This window comes from Macrosteles quadrilineatus, unplaced genomic scaffold (assembly GCF_028750875.1).
Source record: "Macrosteles quadrilineatus isolate MER2022 unplaced genomic scaffold, UCM_ALF_1.0 Scaffold_3__2_contigs__length_128488019, whole genome shotgun sequence".
NCBI lineage: Eukaryota > Metazoa > Arthropoda > Insecta > Hemiptera > Cicadellidae > Macrosteles > Macrosteles quadrilineatus.
Genome location: NW_026542596.1, coordinates 122,680,330 through 122,698,493, shown reverse-complemented (window position 1 = coordinate 122,698,493; position 18,164 = coordinate 122,680,330). Strand labels below are relative to the sequence as shown.

General features: G+C 34.0%; 1 protein-coding gene across 1 annotated transcript in view; it reads right to left on the bottom strand.

The window, feature by feature from the left end:
• LOC128989802 (nucleoporin NUP42-like) overlaps nucleotides 1–18,164 on the bottom strand; it is a 36,246-nt gene that overhangs the window by 7,705 nt on the left and 10,377 nt on the right. The window contains exons 3-4 of the mRNA XM_054411855.1: nucleotides 15,720–15,906; nucleotides 7,512–7,683 (exon numbers count right to left, since the gene is read on the bottom strand). Of these exons, the coding sequence (XP_054267830.1) occupies nucleotides 7,512–7,683; nucleotides 15,720–15,906 (359 nt within the window). The remainder of the gene's footprint in view (nucleotides 1–7,511; nucleotides 7,684–15,719; nucleotides 15,907–18,164) is intronic.

The following is an 18,164-nucleotide window of genomic DNA, read 5'->3' as shown; positions in this document are numbered from 1 at the left end:
TCATAAATCAGGACTGCTAGAATGTTACAGTGATGCTGATCATGATGGGGACAATAGCAGTGGACGTTCGACAACTGGGGTTGTTTGCATGTATAGTGGAGGAGCTATAACATGGTTCAGTCAGAAACAATCATCTGTAGCTATTTCAAGTACAGAAGCTGAAATCGTTGCTGCAAGTGAAGCTTGTAGGGAAATAATTTGGCTTGTTAGATTGCTAAAGGAAATAAATAAATCTAAAGCAGTTGCCAATCCTGAATATAGACAGCATAGCAGCAATACGCCTAGCTGAAAACCCTGAGAATCATAGAAGAACAAAACATATTCAGACTAGACACTTCTTTGTGAGAGAAATGGTTTCAGAAGGCAAACTGGCCGCTAAGCATATGCCAGCAGAATTTCAGTTAGCAGACTGTTTGACCAAACCACAGCACAGACCACGACTGAAGACCGCGTGTGAAGCTATGGGATTGAAATAAACTTTTGAAACAGTTATAAACATGAGGGAAAGTGTTGAGATTTAGTAATATATCTCTAATCATGTTTCTACAAGTCTGAGATTAATATTAATTAATGTTTAAAAACAGACGATTTGTTAGTCTTAAAGTTGAATTTGATTAAACAACATCATTCAGGTTTTTGTTAAAATAACTTTTTTTATAGTTTTCTAGTTAGTAATAATTTGTAGATTCTCGGAATATTCAACAAGTCCTTGATCCACTTTTATTCTTAATTTATTTTAATGACCTTCCATTGGCAGTAAACAGTAAAATTATTCTTTATGCTAATAATACAACTTTTTAAAATGTAAACCCCACCTTGCAGAACTCAAAATCTTGTCCATGAAACAAAGCAAAATGCATCACGGTAATGGATTTTTGCTAAATGAAAAAAAAACACAAAACATGATTTTTACACTAAAACAGATTCCCACTAACTGCGATCTAAATAATACCACAGCTGTAAAATTGTTGGGCCTTCAATTGATAATCAATTCACAGGGAATGCTCATATAGATTATTTATCTTTAAGATTGTCTGGTGTGGTATATCTTTTAAATCGTCTTGTAAATCAGGTTCCTGTGAAATATGCAACGACGGCTTATTTTGCATACTTTCAGTCACTTATGAGATATGGATTGGTGCTTTGGGGCAGTACTGGTAGAATAAAGGAAATTTTTATTCCCAAAAAAAAGGGCTTTAAGAGTTATGCCTGGGACACACCCTGAGCATTGCAAACCTCTTTTTATAGATCTGCATTCAAATTGTAGTAAATTTGTTCATTTATGGTCCGATTGTTTATATATTAGAAAACTCTGAATATCTTAAATTTAATAATCACAGTCACAACACTCGTTTTAAAAATACAGCGCTGTTAGAATCTCATCGCCTTATCTTATATCTAACAGGGGCAGGCCAAGACCATAAAGCGTTTCATCCCTAAAGTTGAATTATTGTGCACCCCAGACAGTTGTTTCATTGATAGACACTACAAATTCAGGCATCCGATGTAAACCTGTAGTCTTCCTATTAGTTCCTCCTTGGGAAGATATCTACCTCTTACCACATGGCCAAGTTATCCTTCTAGCACCAGAGAGTCTCCTCTGACCTATCGCATTAGTAAAACTAGTAATTGCCACATAATTTTTTGCAATCAAAGTATATAATTCACTATTATAGATAATAATCTACTTACGTATCACGTATGCCAGTAGGTGTCAATTATTATAGTTGATTATGCTGTAATGTTTCAAGCCTAAATACGGCTCATCTTCAGCAGCATTTTTCTATGTACAATTTTCACATCGAGAGATGATTGTCGACTACAGGGTGTCCCGGAACTCTCTACCAATATTTTAGGGCATTGACCCTGGGTAAGAAACGTACCTAAATATCATATTTAAATTGTCCGAAAGTCCTTAGTTACTCACACAGCCGCCATTTTGTTTTTTTCAGTTATTAATTTTTTTCTAAAGAATGGTTAAACATACGAAATGGAATCATTGCACAAACATTTATGACAACTAGACAAAGCTACAAAAAATTTATGAAGATTTTTAAAATTCATCAAACAAAATGGCGGCCATTTAAAATTTTATTTCTTAAAGAGCATGCTTAGCATGCTATTTTTATTTACATGTGTTTTCGTAGCGTACGCGTAATTATGTAGCGTACGCTACGAAAACACATGTAAATAAAAATAGCTAAAACGTTCTGTGTTTGTGTGTATATGTGGTTTGTATATAGTCGACAATCATCTCTCGATGTGAAAATTTTACATAGAAAAATGCTGCTGAAGATGAGCCGTATTTAGGCTTGAAACATGTACAGCATAATCAACTATAATAATTGACACCTACTGGCATACGTGATACATAAGTAGATTATTATCTATAATAGTATATTAAAGGTGGCAAGGCTGATTAATTTGATATATATAATTCAGTTCATTTAATTAACAAATTTAAGGCTTTGTTTTGCAATTATATTCTTTAAAAACCTTTTTATCGTCTGATGAATATTTTAAACAGGTAAACAATTTTCTTTTAGTTTTGTTTTCATTTCGGTACAGAATGTGAATAGTATCTGTTGTAAATATTTAGCCTATAAGAATATTTGGTTATTTATGCGAAGACTTGGTCTGAAAACTGTAAATCCTGACCTTTTCAATGATATCATGATATTTTACAGCAAATAAAGATTGATTGATTGATTGTCCTTGTCCAATGCCAACCAAACACCTGATTGCCTTCTTTTGTTGGATGAGAACGTGTTCTAGGTTGAAGTTGAATGCAGTGGTCCCCCTCCAGACCTCTATACTATCTCAAATGAGATTCAAAAAGAGCGAAATAGGCTACTTTTGCCGCATCTGTTCTACTTATTTGTTTTATCATTCTGATGACATAAGTGGCAGAAAAAAGGTTTTTGCATAGTAGAGCTGTGTGAGGGTTTCAAGGTTTGTTTGGAGTCAATGATCTTGCCAAGTTTCTTTGTATTGTTTTTCTTTTCCAGGTCAGGTATGGCGATGTCTGTTGTGGCACTTCTGTTGCTAATAATAGTTTGTACAGATTTATTTTTTGTTAAGGATGAGGTGGTTTTCTTCGCAGTAGTACTTGGCCTTGTTAAAATTTGCTAGTGTGTCTCTTTCTAATATTTCCGTTTTTCAGGTGTAGAAACAGTACTGGTCCCAGTACTGACCCCTGTAGGACACCCCTATGTATGTCGGTGGTTTTGGGATTTGCGTATCGTGTTGTTTTCAATGCAGAACCAGCTGCTTTTTGTGGTAGCATCTGAACCATCCTGCTTCATTTCCCCCAACTCCCAGTTATCTCAGAAGCTATTCATGGTTTGGACAGTCAAACGCTTCACTGAAGTTGAGAAAAAGGGTGATACCTGTTGAGTCATCTTCAAGCTGGTCCAGTACTCTGTAAACTGTATTCGGGCTGTGGTTGTTGAGCGGCCTTTAAGGAAACCATTTTGTTGGCTAGAAAGAAGACTGCTGTTCAAGGTGGTACATAGTCTTTTAAAGACAATCTTCTCTAATACGGTATGTTTGCAAAAGTTGGTATAAGTAAGATTGGTCTGTAGCTACATTTTTCTTTTGGAAGACCAATTTTGTATTTAGGGTTAGCCTAAGAAATCTTCTGCTGGCCTGGGAAATCCCTTGAGAGTGATTTATTTATGATGTCTATCAGAGGGCCTACTAGTCCTTCTTTAAAGCGTTTCATCAATTTTGCTGATATTTCATTAATGGCCGTTGAGGTTTTTTATTTAAGGGATAGCTTGGACTGTTTCTACTTCTGTTGCAACTTAAAAATGAAAATGATAGTTGTTATTGGTTATTGGTGCTTTCTGTTCAATTAATTGGGGAGTTGGGTAATTGATTCTATCTGCAACTGTGGCAATAACATCTTGAAACAAGTAAGTGGCTATTTCCTGTGTGTTATCTATTCTTTCTGCATGACAATTTAACTGAATTGGGGGGTTGTCAGTTTTCTTTTCTTCTCAAAAGTTATTACTTGCCATAGGGCTTGGAATTTATATGGCTTGTGGTGCGTTCTCTTCTGAGGCGTTTTATTTTTTGATCGTAATCTTTTTTTTGCTCCTGTTATTGCCTCGTCCTCGGCTTTGCCAATGCATAGTTTTTTCTCGAGAGCTTTAATGGGCACCATTTCCTGGCCGACTGACCCAGTCCCTACCTCAGGCGACCTATTTATTTTACTAAACTGCTTGTGAGTACAAGGCCTTCAGTGTTTAGATAAACACCTTCAGCACACTTCCCAGCTTGTAAGGCATGACCTAGCCTACTCACCGTTACACTTTAAGCGAATTTCCCTATAGGGAAGTAGCTATTACCGTAGGTGGCACGGTTAGACCTAGGCCCGGGACCAATTTACTTTTTCATTTTGATGTACCCAGAGGCCAAAAACACCATTCGTTCAAATTTGTATATATGTATATATATATATATATATATATATATTTTTTTTTTTTTTTATAGTTCTGTTCACTTTTTAGGTTTTTCAATTAATAAGCGAAATAATAAATACCCCCGCCGCAGCAAACCTGCAGACTAAGCGAATTTCCATTTGACTGACTGGATTTACACTGAAATGTCTACTTAAAAATATAACATTTATTCCCTATTTAAATAGAATTAGTTTAACAAGTAGCCTACTTAGGTTTGCTGCATCAGGGAGGGTAAAACTGTAATGTTTTGTAAAATGTTAATAGTTAGTAAGAAATAAAAACATTTTCCAAATTTGATCAAAATATGTTCATAAACAAGCAAACTACAACAGTTTACTTATTCTCCATATAAGAATAACATGGGAATTTTAAATTTACAATTTTTTGGAATTTTCTCCGTAACCATTAGGCGCATAATAACGCTTCAATATACTAAATTATTTGTTTTTTTAAGTTCTACAAAATGGTTTGGAAAGAAATTGCTAAATTTTATGTTTTATGGGTCAAAAATGAGAAAAACCTATTTTTACCCCATAAAACCCCCCGTAAACCCCCGTTCCCATGGTCCGATCATGCTGGATCGCGAACTCGTTCAAATAAACGTAGGTTTACACGTTTGTACCAAATTTCATCAAAATCGGATCATTTTTGCTCGAGTTATCGTGCTAACGGACACATATATATATATATATATATATAAATATATAAATATATAAATATATATATATATATGAATTTGAACGGATGGTGTTTTTGGCCTCTAGGGACCTCAAAACGAAAAAAAAAATCGGTCCCGCGTCCAGGTCTTACCATGAGTACTACGGTAATAGCTTATTCCCTATATGGAAAATTCGCTAAAAACCAGAGTACCCTGAAATTCATTTTTATTTAAACTGATACGTATTTCGGCACTAAGGCCATGATCACAGTATGAGCTATATAAAAGTATGTAAACAAATAAAATAAATAAATAGTTAATAACATATGTTTTGAATTCATATTAAATTTTGATTAAATGGTTAGGTGTTAAATTTTGATATTATCATATTAAATTTTGATTAAATGGTTAGGTGTAAAATACACCTAACCATTTAATCAAAATTTAATATGAATTCAAAACATATGTTATTAACTATTTATTTATTTTATTTTTTTACATACTTTTATATAGCTCATACTGTGATCATGGCCTTAGTGCCGAAATACGTATCAGTTTAAATAAAAATGAATTTCAGGGTACTCTGGTTTTTATTATTTCGCTTATTAATATATATATATATATATTGTATTTGATATTGTTCACGTTTAGGGCTACTGTAATTAATATTAATATTAATAAATAATACACCATAGTACCCTTTTAGCGAATTTCCCTATAGGGAAGTAGCTATTACCGTAGGTCTCATGGTAAGACCTAAGCCCGGGACCGATTTACTTTTTCATTTTGATGTCCCCAGAGGCCAAAAACACCATTCGTTCAAATTTTTATATATCTATATATAGAGATATATATATATATATATATATGTGTCCATCCGCACGATAACTTGAGTAATTTTTGTCCGATTTTGATAAAATTTGGTTTGAAGGTGTAAGGCGGGATAAACTTGAATGAGTTCGCGAACCAGCATGATCGGACTATGGGAACGGGGGTTTGTAGGGGGTTTTATGGGGTAAAAATAGGTTTTTTGCATTTTTGACCCTAAAAACACATAATTTCACAATTTCTTTTTAAACCATTTTGTAGAGCTTAAAAAAACAAATAATTTAGTATATTGAAGCGTTATTATGCGCCTAATTGTTACGGAGAAAATAAAAAAAAATTGTAATTTTAAAATTCCCATGTTATTCTTATGGAGAATAAGTCAACTGTTGTAGTTTGCTTGTTTATGAACATATTTTGATCGATTTTGGAAAATACTTTTATTTCTTACTAAACTATTATCATTTTATAAAAAAATCTTTTTTACCCTCCCTGTTGCAGCAAACCTAAGTATTCGTTAAACTAATTCTATTTAAATAGGAAATAAATGTGCTATTTTTATGGAGGCATTTTAGTGTAAATCCAATCAGGTTAATGGAAATTCGCTTAGTCTGCAGGTTTGCTGCGGCGGGGGTATTTTTAAATTATTTTTAATGACTGATGCATTTCGACACTAAGGTCATGGTCACAGTCTTTTACAATGTTATTAAATCTAATATGTAAACAAAGAAAATAAATACAATCACATGTTTAAATTAACTAAAATTTTCCAAGTCAAGATAGATTTAGTTAAAATTTAAACATGTGATTGTATTTATTTTCTTTGTTTACATATTAGATTTAATAACATTGTAAAAGACTGTGACCATGACCTTAGTGTCGAAATGCATCAGTCATTAAAAATAATTTAAAAAAAAGGGTACTATGGTGTATTATTTATTAATATTTATATATATATATATATACGTCCGTGAACGCGATAACTTGAGTAATTTTTGTCCGATTTTGATGAAATTTGGTTTAAAGTTGTAAAGCGGGATAAACTTGAATGAGTTCGCGAACCAGCATGATCGGACCAAGGGAACGGGGTGGTTTTAAGGGGGGTTTTATGGGGTAAAAATTGGTTTTTCTAATTTTTGACCCTCTAAACAAAAAATTTCCCAATTTTCCTCCAGACCTTTTTAAAGAGCTTAAAAACCAATTATTTAGTACTGTAGGCTATATCAAAGTGTTTTTGTACAATTATCGGTTACGCAGAAAATTCAAAAAATTGTTATTTTAAAATTACTATGTTATTCTTATGGAGAATAATGTAAAATGTTGTAGTTTGCTTATTTATAGATATATTTTGATCAAACTTGGTAAATCTATTTATTTTATACTAAGTTATCAATATTTTACTAAAAAAAACACACTTTTTACCCTCCCTGTAGCAGCAAGTCTAGGTACTCATAACACCTAATGTTAATTAAATACATTTAATTGAAAATCAATCCAGGCAAATGGAAATTCGCTTAGTCGGCAGGTTTGCTACGGCGGGGGTATTTTATTGTAATACTTACACACAAAGGCAATGAGCCATTCTGCAAAGCCTTGTAACACTCCCAGCGCAACTCCTCGGGAGAGTAGTCCTCCAGTCCGGGCATGTTGGGAAGTTCTTTGAGAGGACTGTAGCAAGACAACTGCCACTGGCCTCCCTTCTCTAACTGTGTTATGTCTCTCAAAACAATCTGCCTAGAATGTTCATTAACACTGAATTATGCAAATCAGATATTTGTAGTCGGATACCTAACTAAAATATCTAATACAAGCAAAATTATGAATTAAGGATGGTGTTAACTGAACAGACACTTAGTAGATGTATTGGGAGTCCCATAAAGAGGATGATATTTATTAATTAATATACCTGACGCATTCAACATACGACAAACTTGAAATTCCACAGCTGCAACAATCACATAAAATAGTGTAAAAATATTCTTGTGTTATCATTGAGGTTATTTTATTTGCAAACACGTCTCAAAATACTTGTTATATTCAACTATCCTGCAATACTACTTAAGTAAACAAAACAAATGAAATATGAAATATATATTATAGAGGTAGATCATAAATTAAATTAATTTCAACCCTCTATTCAAACATCAAATTGCACATGTAATGTCTTATAACACTGTATTTGACTTTGTCTATTGCCATGTGCTTAATGACAATAACATTTTTGATTCTTAAAACTGATGTCTATAAATTGCTATGCACATTATAATCATGCATTAAAATCATGAAGTAGCTATTACCACGGCTAAGACCTAGCCCCGCGACCACTTGAACTTTTCATTAGGATGTCCCCAGAGGCCAAAAACATTATTCGTTTGAAATTTTCATACACGTGTGTAAGAATAATAATCTTTATTACCCTTTAAACATTTTACAATGCAATGTGTTTCCTCATTTGTTACATAATATTAAAATGTTAATAAAGTGTTGAAGGTACAAAAGGAAAGGATTGAAAAGAAAGAGAATACACAGATTCTTTGATAACACCACAGGAGTAGGGCAAGGAGATGGGATATCTCCCTTTTTGTTCTATTTTATTTTGGAAGAAGCGTGGTGAGCATTAACAGCTATAAACCTTATTTCCTAATTGAAATCCCATGTTTCATACTTTTCCCAAATTAGATGTTTTCCTTTTAATTTTGTCGGGCGGAGATGAAATCCTCATGGACCCTCAAAAATCCATATTCGAGAGTAGTGTACGACTGTTACTGGCAAAAAACTCCTCAAAATTTTATTTAAAATAAATGAAATAATGTCTGTGATTCAAGAATTTAATTCTCTTTATCAACTGGAAATACAATTAATTATTATTATAGAAAGTAATTGCAAAACATTAGGTAAGTATTTATAAACAATTTAAATTGAAGGATCCAAAGGAAATCATTATGAAATGTAATTAACTCATCAATCCTTATAATACGTGAAGTCATTTTCTACAAAACACTACTCCTCCGATAATAATGGACGGAGTTTTACAAAGGATGTGTCAAAATTAAGTGTTACACATCCGCCAACGCTTTTAGAAACAAAATTCAACTTTTATAGCCTTAATAGAAACGTTTTTAAGTTATGACTTTTAAATCTGGTAAGTAGTGGATACCACCATTTTGGTTTTGATTAATATTAAATCTTGTGTAGGCTGATATGAGAAAAACTGACCAAATCTTTGAATAAAACTTTGACATACATGATTTACCTTCATCTCCCTTAATAACATATTATCTTTTAATTTAATTAAATTATTTTAAATTTCAATTTTGAAGTTGCAAAAATACTAATTATTAAATTTCAATGATTTTTTTTTAATTTCACTCTTTATTATATTAAATCACAAACTCTTCCATCTTCAGTTTCTTTACTCACAATAAATCATTAGCAAAACTAAGTCAGCTGTTATAAGCTTTAGAAATATTTCTGTGCCTTATACAGTCTTTTGAAATATTAAAGGGACTATATCTAGAGGTACTATAAAAAATGTTAAACAAATAATTTAGCATAAAGACAGCAGACAAAACTAATATGATTATCAAAGCATCAAGGACTAAAAATTGTAATAGCATATACAGTATATGTTTCATTGCATCTCTGATTCTACTCTACAAAAATATAAACAAACATCTTAAACCAGTTCTTTTAATCAGTTCCATCGTCCATTGCCTTTACATTTTCACACTTACCATTAAGTAAACATGGTAACAGACATTTCATTAATTTTAGAAACAAAAGAACACTGTGTACTGCTTAGTTTTATGATATTTTCCTTGGTTTAATTTAATCAGTGGTGTGGCAAAACACAAATAATAAAAGTATCAAATAAAGTAAATGTGAACTGAAAGCTATGTTAAGATCAAATAAGAGTATTTTGTATTACCATTTGATAATTAAATATAGTTACACATATATAACAGATTTTAGAAAACAAAAATCAACGACGTACAATTTAGTTATTGATGATATTCTTTAGTTAAATTAAAGCATAGGTTTAGCAAAACACAATAACTTAATTTACCTAAATATACACATAAAAAACAAAGTGATGTGCAAGTTATGTTAAGTTAATCCAACACATGTTAATTAAGCAGTTAGGATTTATTTAAAGTAGCCTCCAAATTCATACAAAACATCTATATTGTAATATTCATACTGTTTCCATGAAAACATATCAATAATATTATTTTCATAACTTACACGCTTTAAAAAATCCAAAGTAGAGCCGGAGTTGATACAGCAACGGTTATAGAATCAGTTTTTTTCTATATAATCATTGACATAGTTTTAGAATAAATAATCCATGATAAAAGATTAGATTAAAATAAACCTACCTTATAGTTATGGAAAATATTATATTATTTAATTTCTTTGTATCAGCTGTCTGAAATTGTGATATGCAGTTTAGCAGTTCTTCTTGTTTGCTTTTAAATGTCAAAGCAAATGTAAACAAACATTGTTAGTGTTCTCATCGCAGCCATGGAAACCGATCAATATTTACTTTTAAAATGTTCACCTCAGAGCTTTTAAAGCCAAAGGGGCAAAGCCTACGGTCAGTATCGAAATGTGAATAGTCCTATAATGGTCCTTGGTATAGTAGGTATATTTTTGTAAAATTTAAGCCCAGTTGGTTTAGTAGTTTTTGCACCTATTAGTAATACACATACAGACAGACACCATTAGATTTTTATATAATAGTATATAATAGTATTAGTCCAGGCAAATTAGATCAAATTTAGGGTGTGCTCCCCAAAAAATCGTCTAAAGCTGGAAAGTGTTTTAATACCTTTTGGGGGTCCCAAATAAGACTCCTGTGAGTTTGCGACGGATTCTGACGTCTGCTTAAGTTTTGGGAGTCGAAAAACTATGAAAATTTTGCACTTTTTTCAGTTTTTCGCTTATAACTCCTAAATAACGAATCCTAAGGAAAATGTTGTTCAAAGGTGTTTTTTAGTGCATTAAATTCCGCGTCTATTGATGTTAAATACGTCGAAATCGGCAGAGCCGTTTAGCCGCTGTAGCTTTTCAAAGTTGGGATATTTTCATCAACATGGCCAAAAGGTTGATTATTTGACCAGTTTTCGCATTACAACTCCTAAACGACGCATGCTATACAAAAATGCACCTGTAGTTTGGAAAACACAAAATTCTGCGTATAATGTTTTTTTTATTAATTAATAACGGCAATTGATTGTTACTTACTTCGTTTGGTCGTCATTTCATTGAAAAAAGTATTAAAGTTAAAGTTGGGAAATTTTACTAAAATTGGTAACAACATAGATCCTGTCCTTAAATGGATTATGAATGATTAGATAGTGGTTTATTCCATGATGGTCATCCAGAGGTTTATCTAATAAGGTGTGATGAGAGTAAGACACCCTATGTAATTTTAAGTCCAATATTGTTGTCTGAGTTTCCGAAAATTCTAGGATTCATATCCCAACCACCCATTATATACGATCTATCCCTATATTCATATTTCAGTTTTTGGCTTACATCTCCTAACGCATGCTATAAAAAAATGTTCCTGTAGTAGTTTCCTGTAGAGCATAAACGTCTGCGTAGAATGTTTTCTAATTCATTAAGATCAGCTTCACCATTTAACCGCTATTGATTGTTAACACTAGATCAGATGCTCGTCAAGTTTCTGAAGTTTAAAATCTTACCATTGAAATCTGGCAAACAACCAGCCTAATTACCAAAAACATAGGAGATATGGCAGTGAATCTATCCACTAGTGTGACGTCATGGATCCTGCAGCATGGCCTATGAACAAGTAAGTGCTCATGAGAGCAACATCTAAAAATAGTAAATTGTTTTGCAAGTGAAATACCTGACATTCCTTGTACTCGGCTAAAACAAAAGTTGATGGTTTGGCTTGCTGACCACCCTTTTTACAGTTTGAATGAATTTTTTGCAGAACATAATTGTTATGGTAAAATTGTTATCTAGTTCTTACTTAGTCCCTAGTCAACTGTTACCTAGTCTTTCAATCACTTTGTTTAAGTACCTTACTTTTTGTTTCTGTATATAGTTCTGTTTTTTTAAAATGATTTTTAACTATTTATTTTCTTGTTGTCTTTGTTATATTTAGTGAAGATTCCATGTTATACTATCTAGAATCTATGGCCCTTTTTGGCACCTTTTTTTACTAACGAGGTCTATTGTAACATATGTTATTTAATGACCAATAAAGATTTATGATTTATGATTCATATTACTGTAGAGAGCTTTTCCGAGATAGGGGAATCAATGATGGGGATCTAGCCCGATGGTTCGCTGGCAGGCCCATTGCAGTGAATGCTACCCATCAAATTAAGGGATATTGTGGGATCACCTCACTCCACGGATACGGTGGGATCAAAAAGAAATTCATCAAATGGTTTCAGTGTCACGACCCATTTACTGAAAATAGTTCGTTCATGTCAATCAGCTCAGCAGTTATCCCATATGATAGCATCAACGCGAGATATGTATAAAGCATAATGAAAAGGCACAGCTTGCAAGAAAATCGTAAATAGGCAAGCCTATAATGACCATAAACTGTGCAGAATAAAAGGAAGTGGTGATGGCACCAGCAAATATTAAAGAAGAATTTGCTCCCCTCAGTCAGCACGTGATATTCCACATTAAATCCAAGCCTCATTTTTGAATCATACTTTGGATTAAAAATAGGTCCGCACCCACTAGCGCAGTTTGATGAAGAAAGCGTGATGTAGAAAAGTCGAAAACCTATTCATGTAGCCTAAAACTACTCATGCTGTTTACTCCAATCAATGTAGATCTCACTGTGTTCTGACGGGTTACAACGCTTGGCGAAGTTGCAGAAGTAGGTTGGCCCTATACATGGTTGGGAGCAGAAAATATCCAAATCAAGTGAGGGTTGGTCTCTTCTAGAAGACACTTTCAACTAATTTCGACATTGATTCTAACAAAAGGGGCTGCTCATACACCAATCCTTTAGAGCTAATTTAAAAGTGTACTTAATTCAGAGAGATAGGTATGGAAAATTAACGCCAATGGGTTAACTCCCATCACTACGGTTAATCCACCGGTTTGACAAGAACTTCTCAACTCCGTCTACCTATCTCGACTATCGTGTACATGTTAAAAAAGGTTTACATTATCTTGCTCCTTTTGAAATGCAGGGATATAATGCACTACTGTCTGAAAGACTTGCAAGGGGCACGATTATCTCAATTCTATATCTGACGAAAAAGATGGATGGTACCGAATGTCACCATTTGTGGCAAGACCAATAAGAGCAAAGCATGAATTCTTAAGATTCCAATGATGAGAATAGTAAAACTATGTACATCTGTCCCACTACCATATTTTGCTTATTAAGCTAAAAATAACATTTTTGCTATATTTAATCAAATCTTTCTCGTTGTAATATCTTATTATATATTAGAATCGCTTAACACCATTTTGGAGTGTCCATAGATGGGATCGTATAAATGGGAGCTTAGGACGAATCCTAGAATTTTTGTAACCCCAGATAACAATATTAGATTTAAAATTACTTAGGGGGTCTTGCTACCCTTCCCTTCACACATTCTTGGATGAACCTCTGGATGATAACCATGGAATAAACCACTATCTAGTAATTTATTATCATAATTCTACGCCGAATTTTGTGTTTTTCCAAACTACAGGTGCATTTTTGTATAGCATGCGTCGTTTAGGAGTTGTAATGCGAAAACTGGTCAAATAATCAACCTTTTGGCCATGTTGATGAAAATATCCCAACTTTGAAAAGCTACAGCGGCTAAACGGCTCTGCCGATTTCGACGCATTTAACATCAATATACGCGGAATTTAATGCACTAAAAGACACCTTTGAACAACATTTTCCTTAGGATTCGTTATTTAGGAGTTATAAGCGAAAAACTGAAAAAAGTGCAAAATTTTCATAGTTTTTCGACTCCCAAAACTTAAGCAGACGTCAGAATCCGTCGCAAACTCACAGGAGTCTTATTTGGGACCCCCAAAAGGTATTAAAACACTTTCCAGCTTTAGACAATTTTTTGGGGAGCATATGTCTAATTTGCCTGGGCTATATAGATAACAATGGAGTACAATATGTACAACAATGAACTAATACAGACTCAAAACTCATAAACTAACACAACTGTAAAAAAATGAATTGTCAAACATTTGTGAAAAATCTTGAAAAATGCTACAATAGTCGGGGTTAAGGCCGACTAGAGCATTGAATGGTCCCCTCAAATCCACTCTCATCATTGGGGATTTCCATGACTTTCCATGAATTTTTGCCTATTTCCAGGACTTTCAATGACCAGAATTTTTTTCTATGACTTTCCATGACTATCCCTGACTTTCCAGAATGTGGACACCCTGATACCTTCTAAAGAATGTAGAGAATACATCAAAATAGTTTCATCATGATCTGCTTTGTCATTTTCCCGGAGAAGAGAGCGTAAAATGCCATCTTGAGCATCACAGACAGACAGACAGAAATTCAGATAACACAAGTTTTGGCTTTCCTATCGTATGAAACGAAAACATAACCGAAACATTTATGATTCTAAGCAATGTACAGACAAAACTCTGATTTTATTTATAGATATTGTCACATCATCTTGCAAAGAGGGAAACGGCAAAAAGGAAAAATAAATTCAACTTAGGTTTAGGCCAACAATTTACAATGACAATTTTATTTTATAACATGTACGGTAATCTGTGTGAGGGTTTTAGCAAATGTTTTAAGGCAATTATGCTAATAAAAACACTGATTTTGCAATTAATGATTTTTATATATTTTTTTTTCTTATCACACAAAATAAGTGATTGTATAGTTAATTCAGGTTTTCACAAATTTTACTGACAAAATCTAGATTATGGATATTATTATCTTGTGAATCACGAAATGGAACCTGAATAATTAGTGGTAAAGGAGTTTATTATATATACAGTACACCAATTGTTATTGGGCAGTCAAGAAGATAAATGATTTGACAGAAGTATTCTCTTAAAACCTGTTAATACAGTAGACTCCCTCTAATCCGGACACCTCTTAACCGGACATCGGTTTAACCGAACTAAACTCGAACTAAAACTTTAACCAGACAATTTTTATCATCACACCGGTTAAACTGAACTAGATCGGCAGGAAGTGGGTGGTACTGAAACGACTGTTCTCGTGGGAAAGATTTGAGACCAGTGTGTTTGAGACCAGGTTTGAGACGTGTCTAAATACAACACTCTCCTAAATTTAAGGCAAATACTGTATACAGTATACATTTAATCGGTCCGTTTTAACGAGTTTTTGGGGACGTCGGGTTAACCGGAAAAAACGTTACCCGGACTGGCCTACGTCCCGAGGAGTCCGGATAAGCGGGAGTCTACTGTAAGGAGTAATACACCTAACATTTGGAATGACAATGCAGGGCGCTTTTGTCCACCGTGCCCCTTCAATGCCTAGAATGCAGCCTCTGCTGGCGACCCCGCCGATCCAGTTGTTATTATCCAGAACTAACAATACTCTTGGTCAATGAAGTTTTATAAATCCTATTTTTTGTGAGTCTAAATATCTATGTAAAAAAAGACATCCCCACGATTACAATTTTTACTTTTGTTGGAATTTTATAATCAGACTTTCAATTCTCCTCTATTCTCTTTCAATTCAGGGCCACTCCCATATTGCTAAGGATCTAGATATAAATTTACAAATGCTAACCAGTATAGATTCAGCTACTCACATGATTTCCTGAACGTTGTATTTAATTCCTGAAGGTTTCTGAGGATTAGTGAACGCATGTTGAGGAGTTTGATTGTAGGAATGCGGAGAAGAGAAGCTATGTTGACTGAAGCTATGCTGGTGAGTTTGGTCATAACTCTGTTGAGAGTGGCCAAACGAAGAGGTGGCAGCTTTCAATATTGAAGTTCCTGGAAATATTAGGCATTTGACAGTTACATTTTGTCACTTATTGCTACTGATCAATTGTAGAATACAGTAGTAACAAGATACATGTTTACCAATAATGTAGTGAAAAGGTTCTGAATAAGTTGAATAATAAAAAAAAAGAAACATAGCATAAAAGAGAATATGTGAGTAAAAAAGAATGTATAATAACTTCTAAATAGCTTTATACGGTACACCTTTGATAGTTCGACACTCCAATTATTGTAGTTTGACACGGGCTGAGCTATTTTGTCTAGTGATATTTAATAGTTACTATTGTGATGTAAGCTGACTTGAACATTAATTTGTCATTGATTGTTGACTTGAGACTAATGAACAGTGGAAAAGGAATCTTTATCAAAACAGCTGTTCGTAATTTCATATATGACGTGTTCTCTTAACAGGTTATTAGTATTTCATAAATGACGTATGTAGTAAACATGGAAGAAAAAAAAACTAGAAAAATCACACAAAATTGGGTTTTTGATCGTCCGTTATTTTATTTCCAAAATGGTGAGGCCATATTTTAATGGCTAAGCACGCTCTCACCAATCCTGTGAATACAATTAAACGATTAGAATCTTAATCTGTACTCTAGTTTACTTTAGAGTAGGCTGCGTAAAATGCCTTCTGGGCCGTGACAGACGGACATACATTGAGATAAGACATGTTTCAACTTCTTCCATGTATAAAACGTAAAAATAACCCAAAATAGATGTATAATTCTGTACAGACAAAACTATAACTTTATTCATATAGATTAACTGGGTTTGAATTTTCAATATCTAAAACAATTAATAAAACTTCTTTTAGTTGTAAAAATAATGCTGGGCGGGGGAATAATGTTTCTCATTTGTTGTGTACCTCATTTATGGTTGTGGGGGGGATGTTGCTCAATTGGGGGGGGGGGGGTGCGTCATGAGTCTAGGGGGGATAGGCACCCCTGGCTTCCTTAAAGGAAGATCCACTTCCACTGCCTTAATACAGCTCACCGAGCACATGATAGAACAACTAGAAGACGGCTCCTCAGTCACAAGTCTGTTTCTGGACTTTAGCAAGGCCTTTGACTGCCTTAACCACAAGACACTTCTTAAAAAATTGGGAGCTCTCGGTATTGAGGGAAAGTCTAAACAATGGTTCCACAGCTATCTTAATGGCAGACAGCAACTAGTTGAGATTCAGCATGTAGAAAAAAACACTCGCCATAAAATACATTCCGAAACTGTCCCTATACGGAGAGGAGTACCACAGGGATCACTTCTCGGACCAGCCCTGTTCCTCCTCCTCACAAATGACCTACCAGACCAGATACAAGAATACTGCCAAACCACAATGTATGCAGATGACACTGTCATCACACTAACTGACAAATCAACAGAAACTTTAAACCGAAACATCAATATAACCTTCAACATGACTAAACAATATTGCACAGTAAACGAATTGGCTCTAAATGAAAAGAAAACTGTTCAGCTGAACTACTCTACTAAAAATAAAGACATAAACATATTAATCCCTGGGATAGAAGCACAAAATAGTACCAAATATCTCGGCATTATCATGGATTCAAAACTGACATGGAAACAGCACATTGACCAACTCTGCAAGAAGCTCCGCTCTGGCATTCATGTCATCAGGCGAATGAAGCAGGTTGGTGGTCTGGACACCGCAAAAACAGCCTACCATGCCCTGGTCGAGTCACACCTCAGGTATGGTCTGGTGGTCTGGGGGAGTACACCAAACAACTACCTAAAAAGAGTCCTTATCCACCAAAAAATAGCTATAAGATGTCTAGCAGGCCTTCAATATCAAGAAAGCAGTCGTGGTGCATTCAAGGAACTAAAAATCCTCACACTGACATCACTTTACATCTGTGAGGCAATTCTCCATGCCATCTCCACAAATCAAACAAGAAACAGAGACATTCACCATCACAATACACAAAACGCCTCAAACTTTGTAATACCACCTCACCATCTAAGTCTCTTCGAAAAGAAGCCATCCTACAAAGAGGCCCTGTATTTCAACAACCGAACAACCTACCAGAACAACTTAGAAATGAACCAACTCACCGTTTCAAGAACCAATTAACAACATGGCTGCAAGAAAGGCCATTTTACTCAGGAAAAGAATTCCTTGACAACCAGCTTTAACAACATATTAAATCATCAAATTTTAGTTATTATTCTGACGCATGTACTGTTCTCAACAAACATGTAAATAAAGATCATTGTCTATTGTC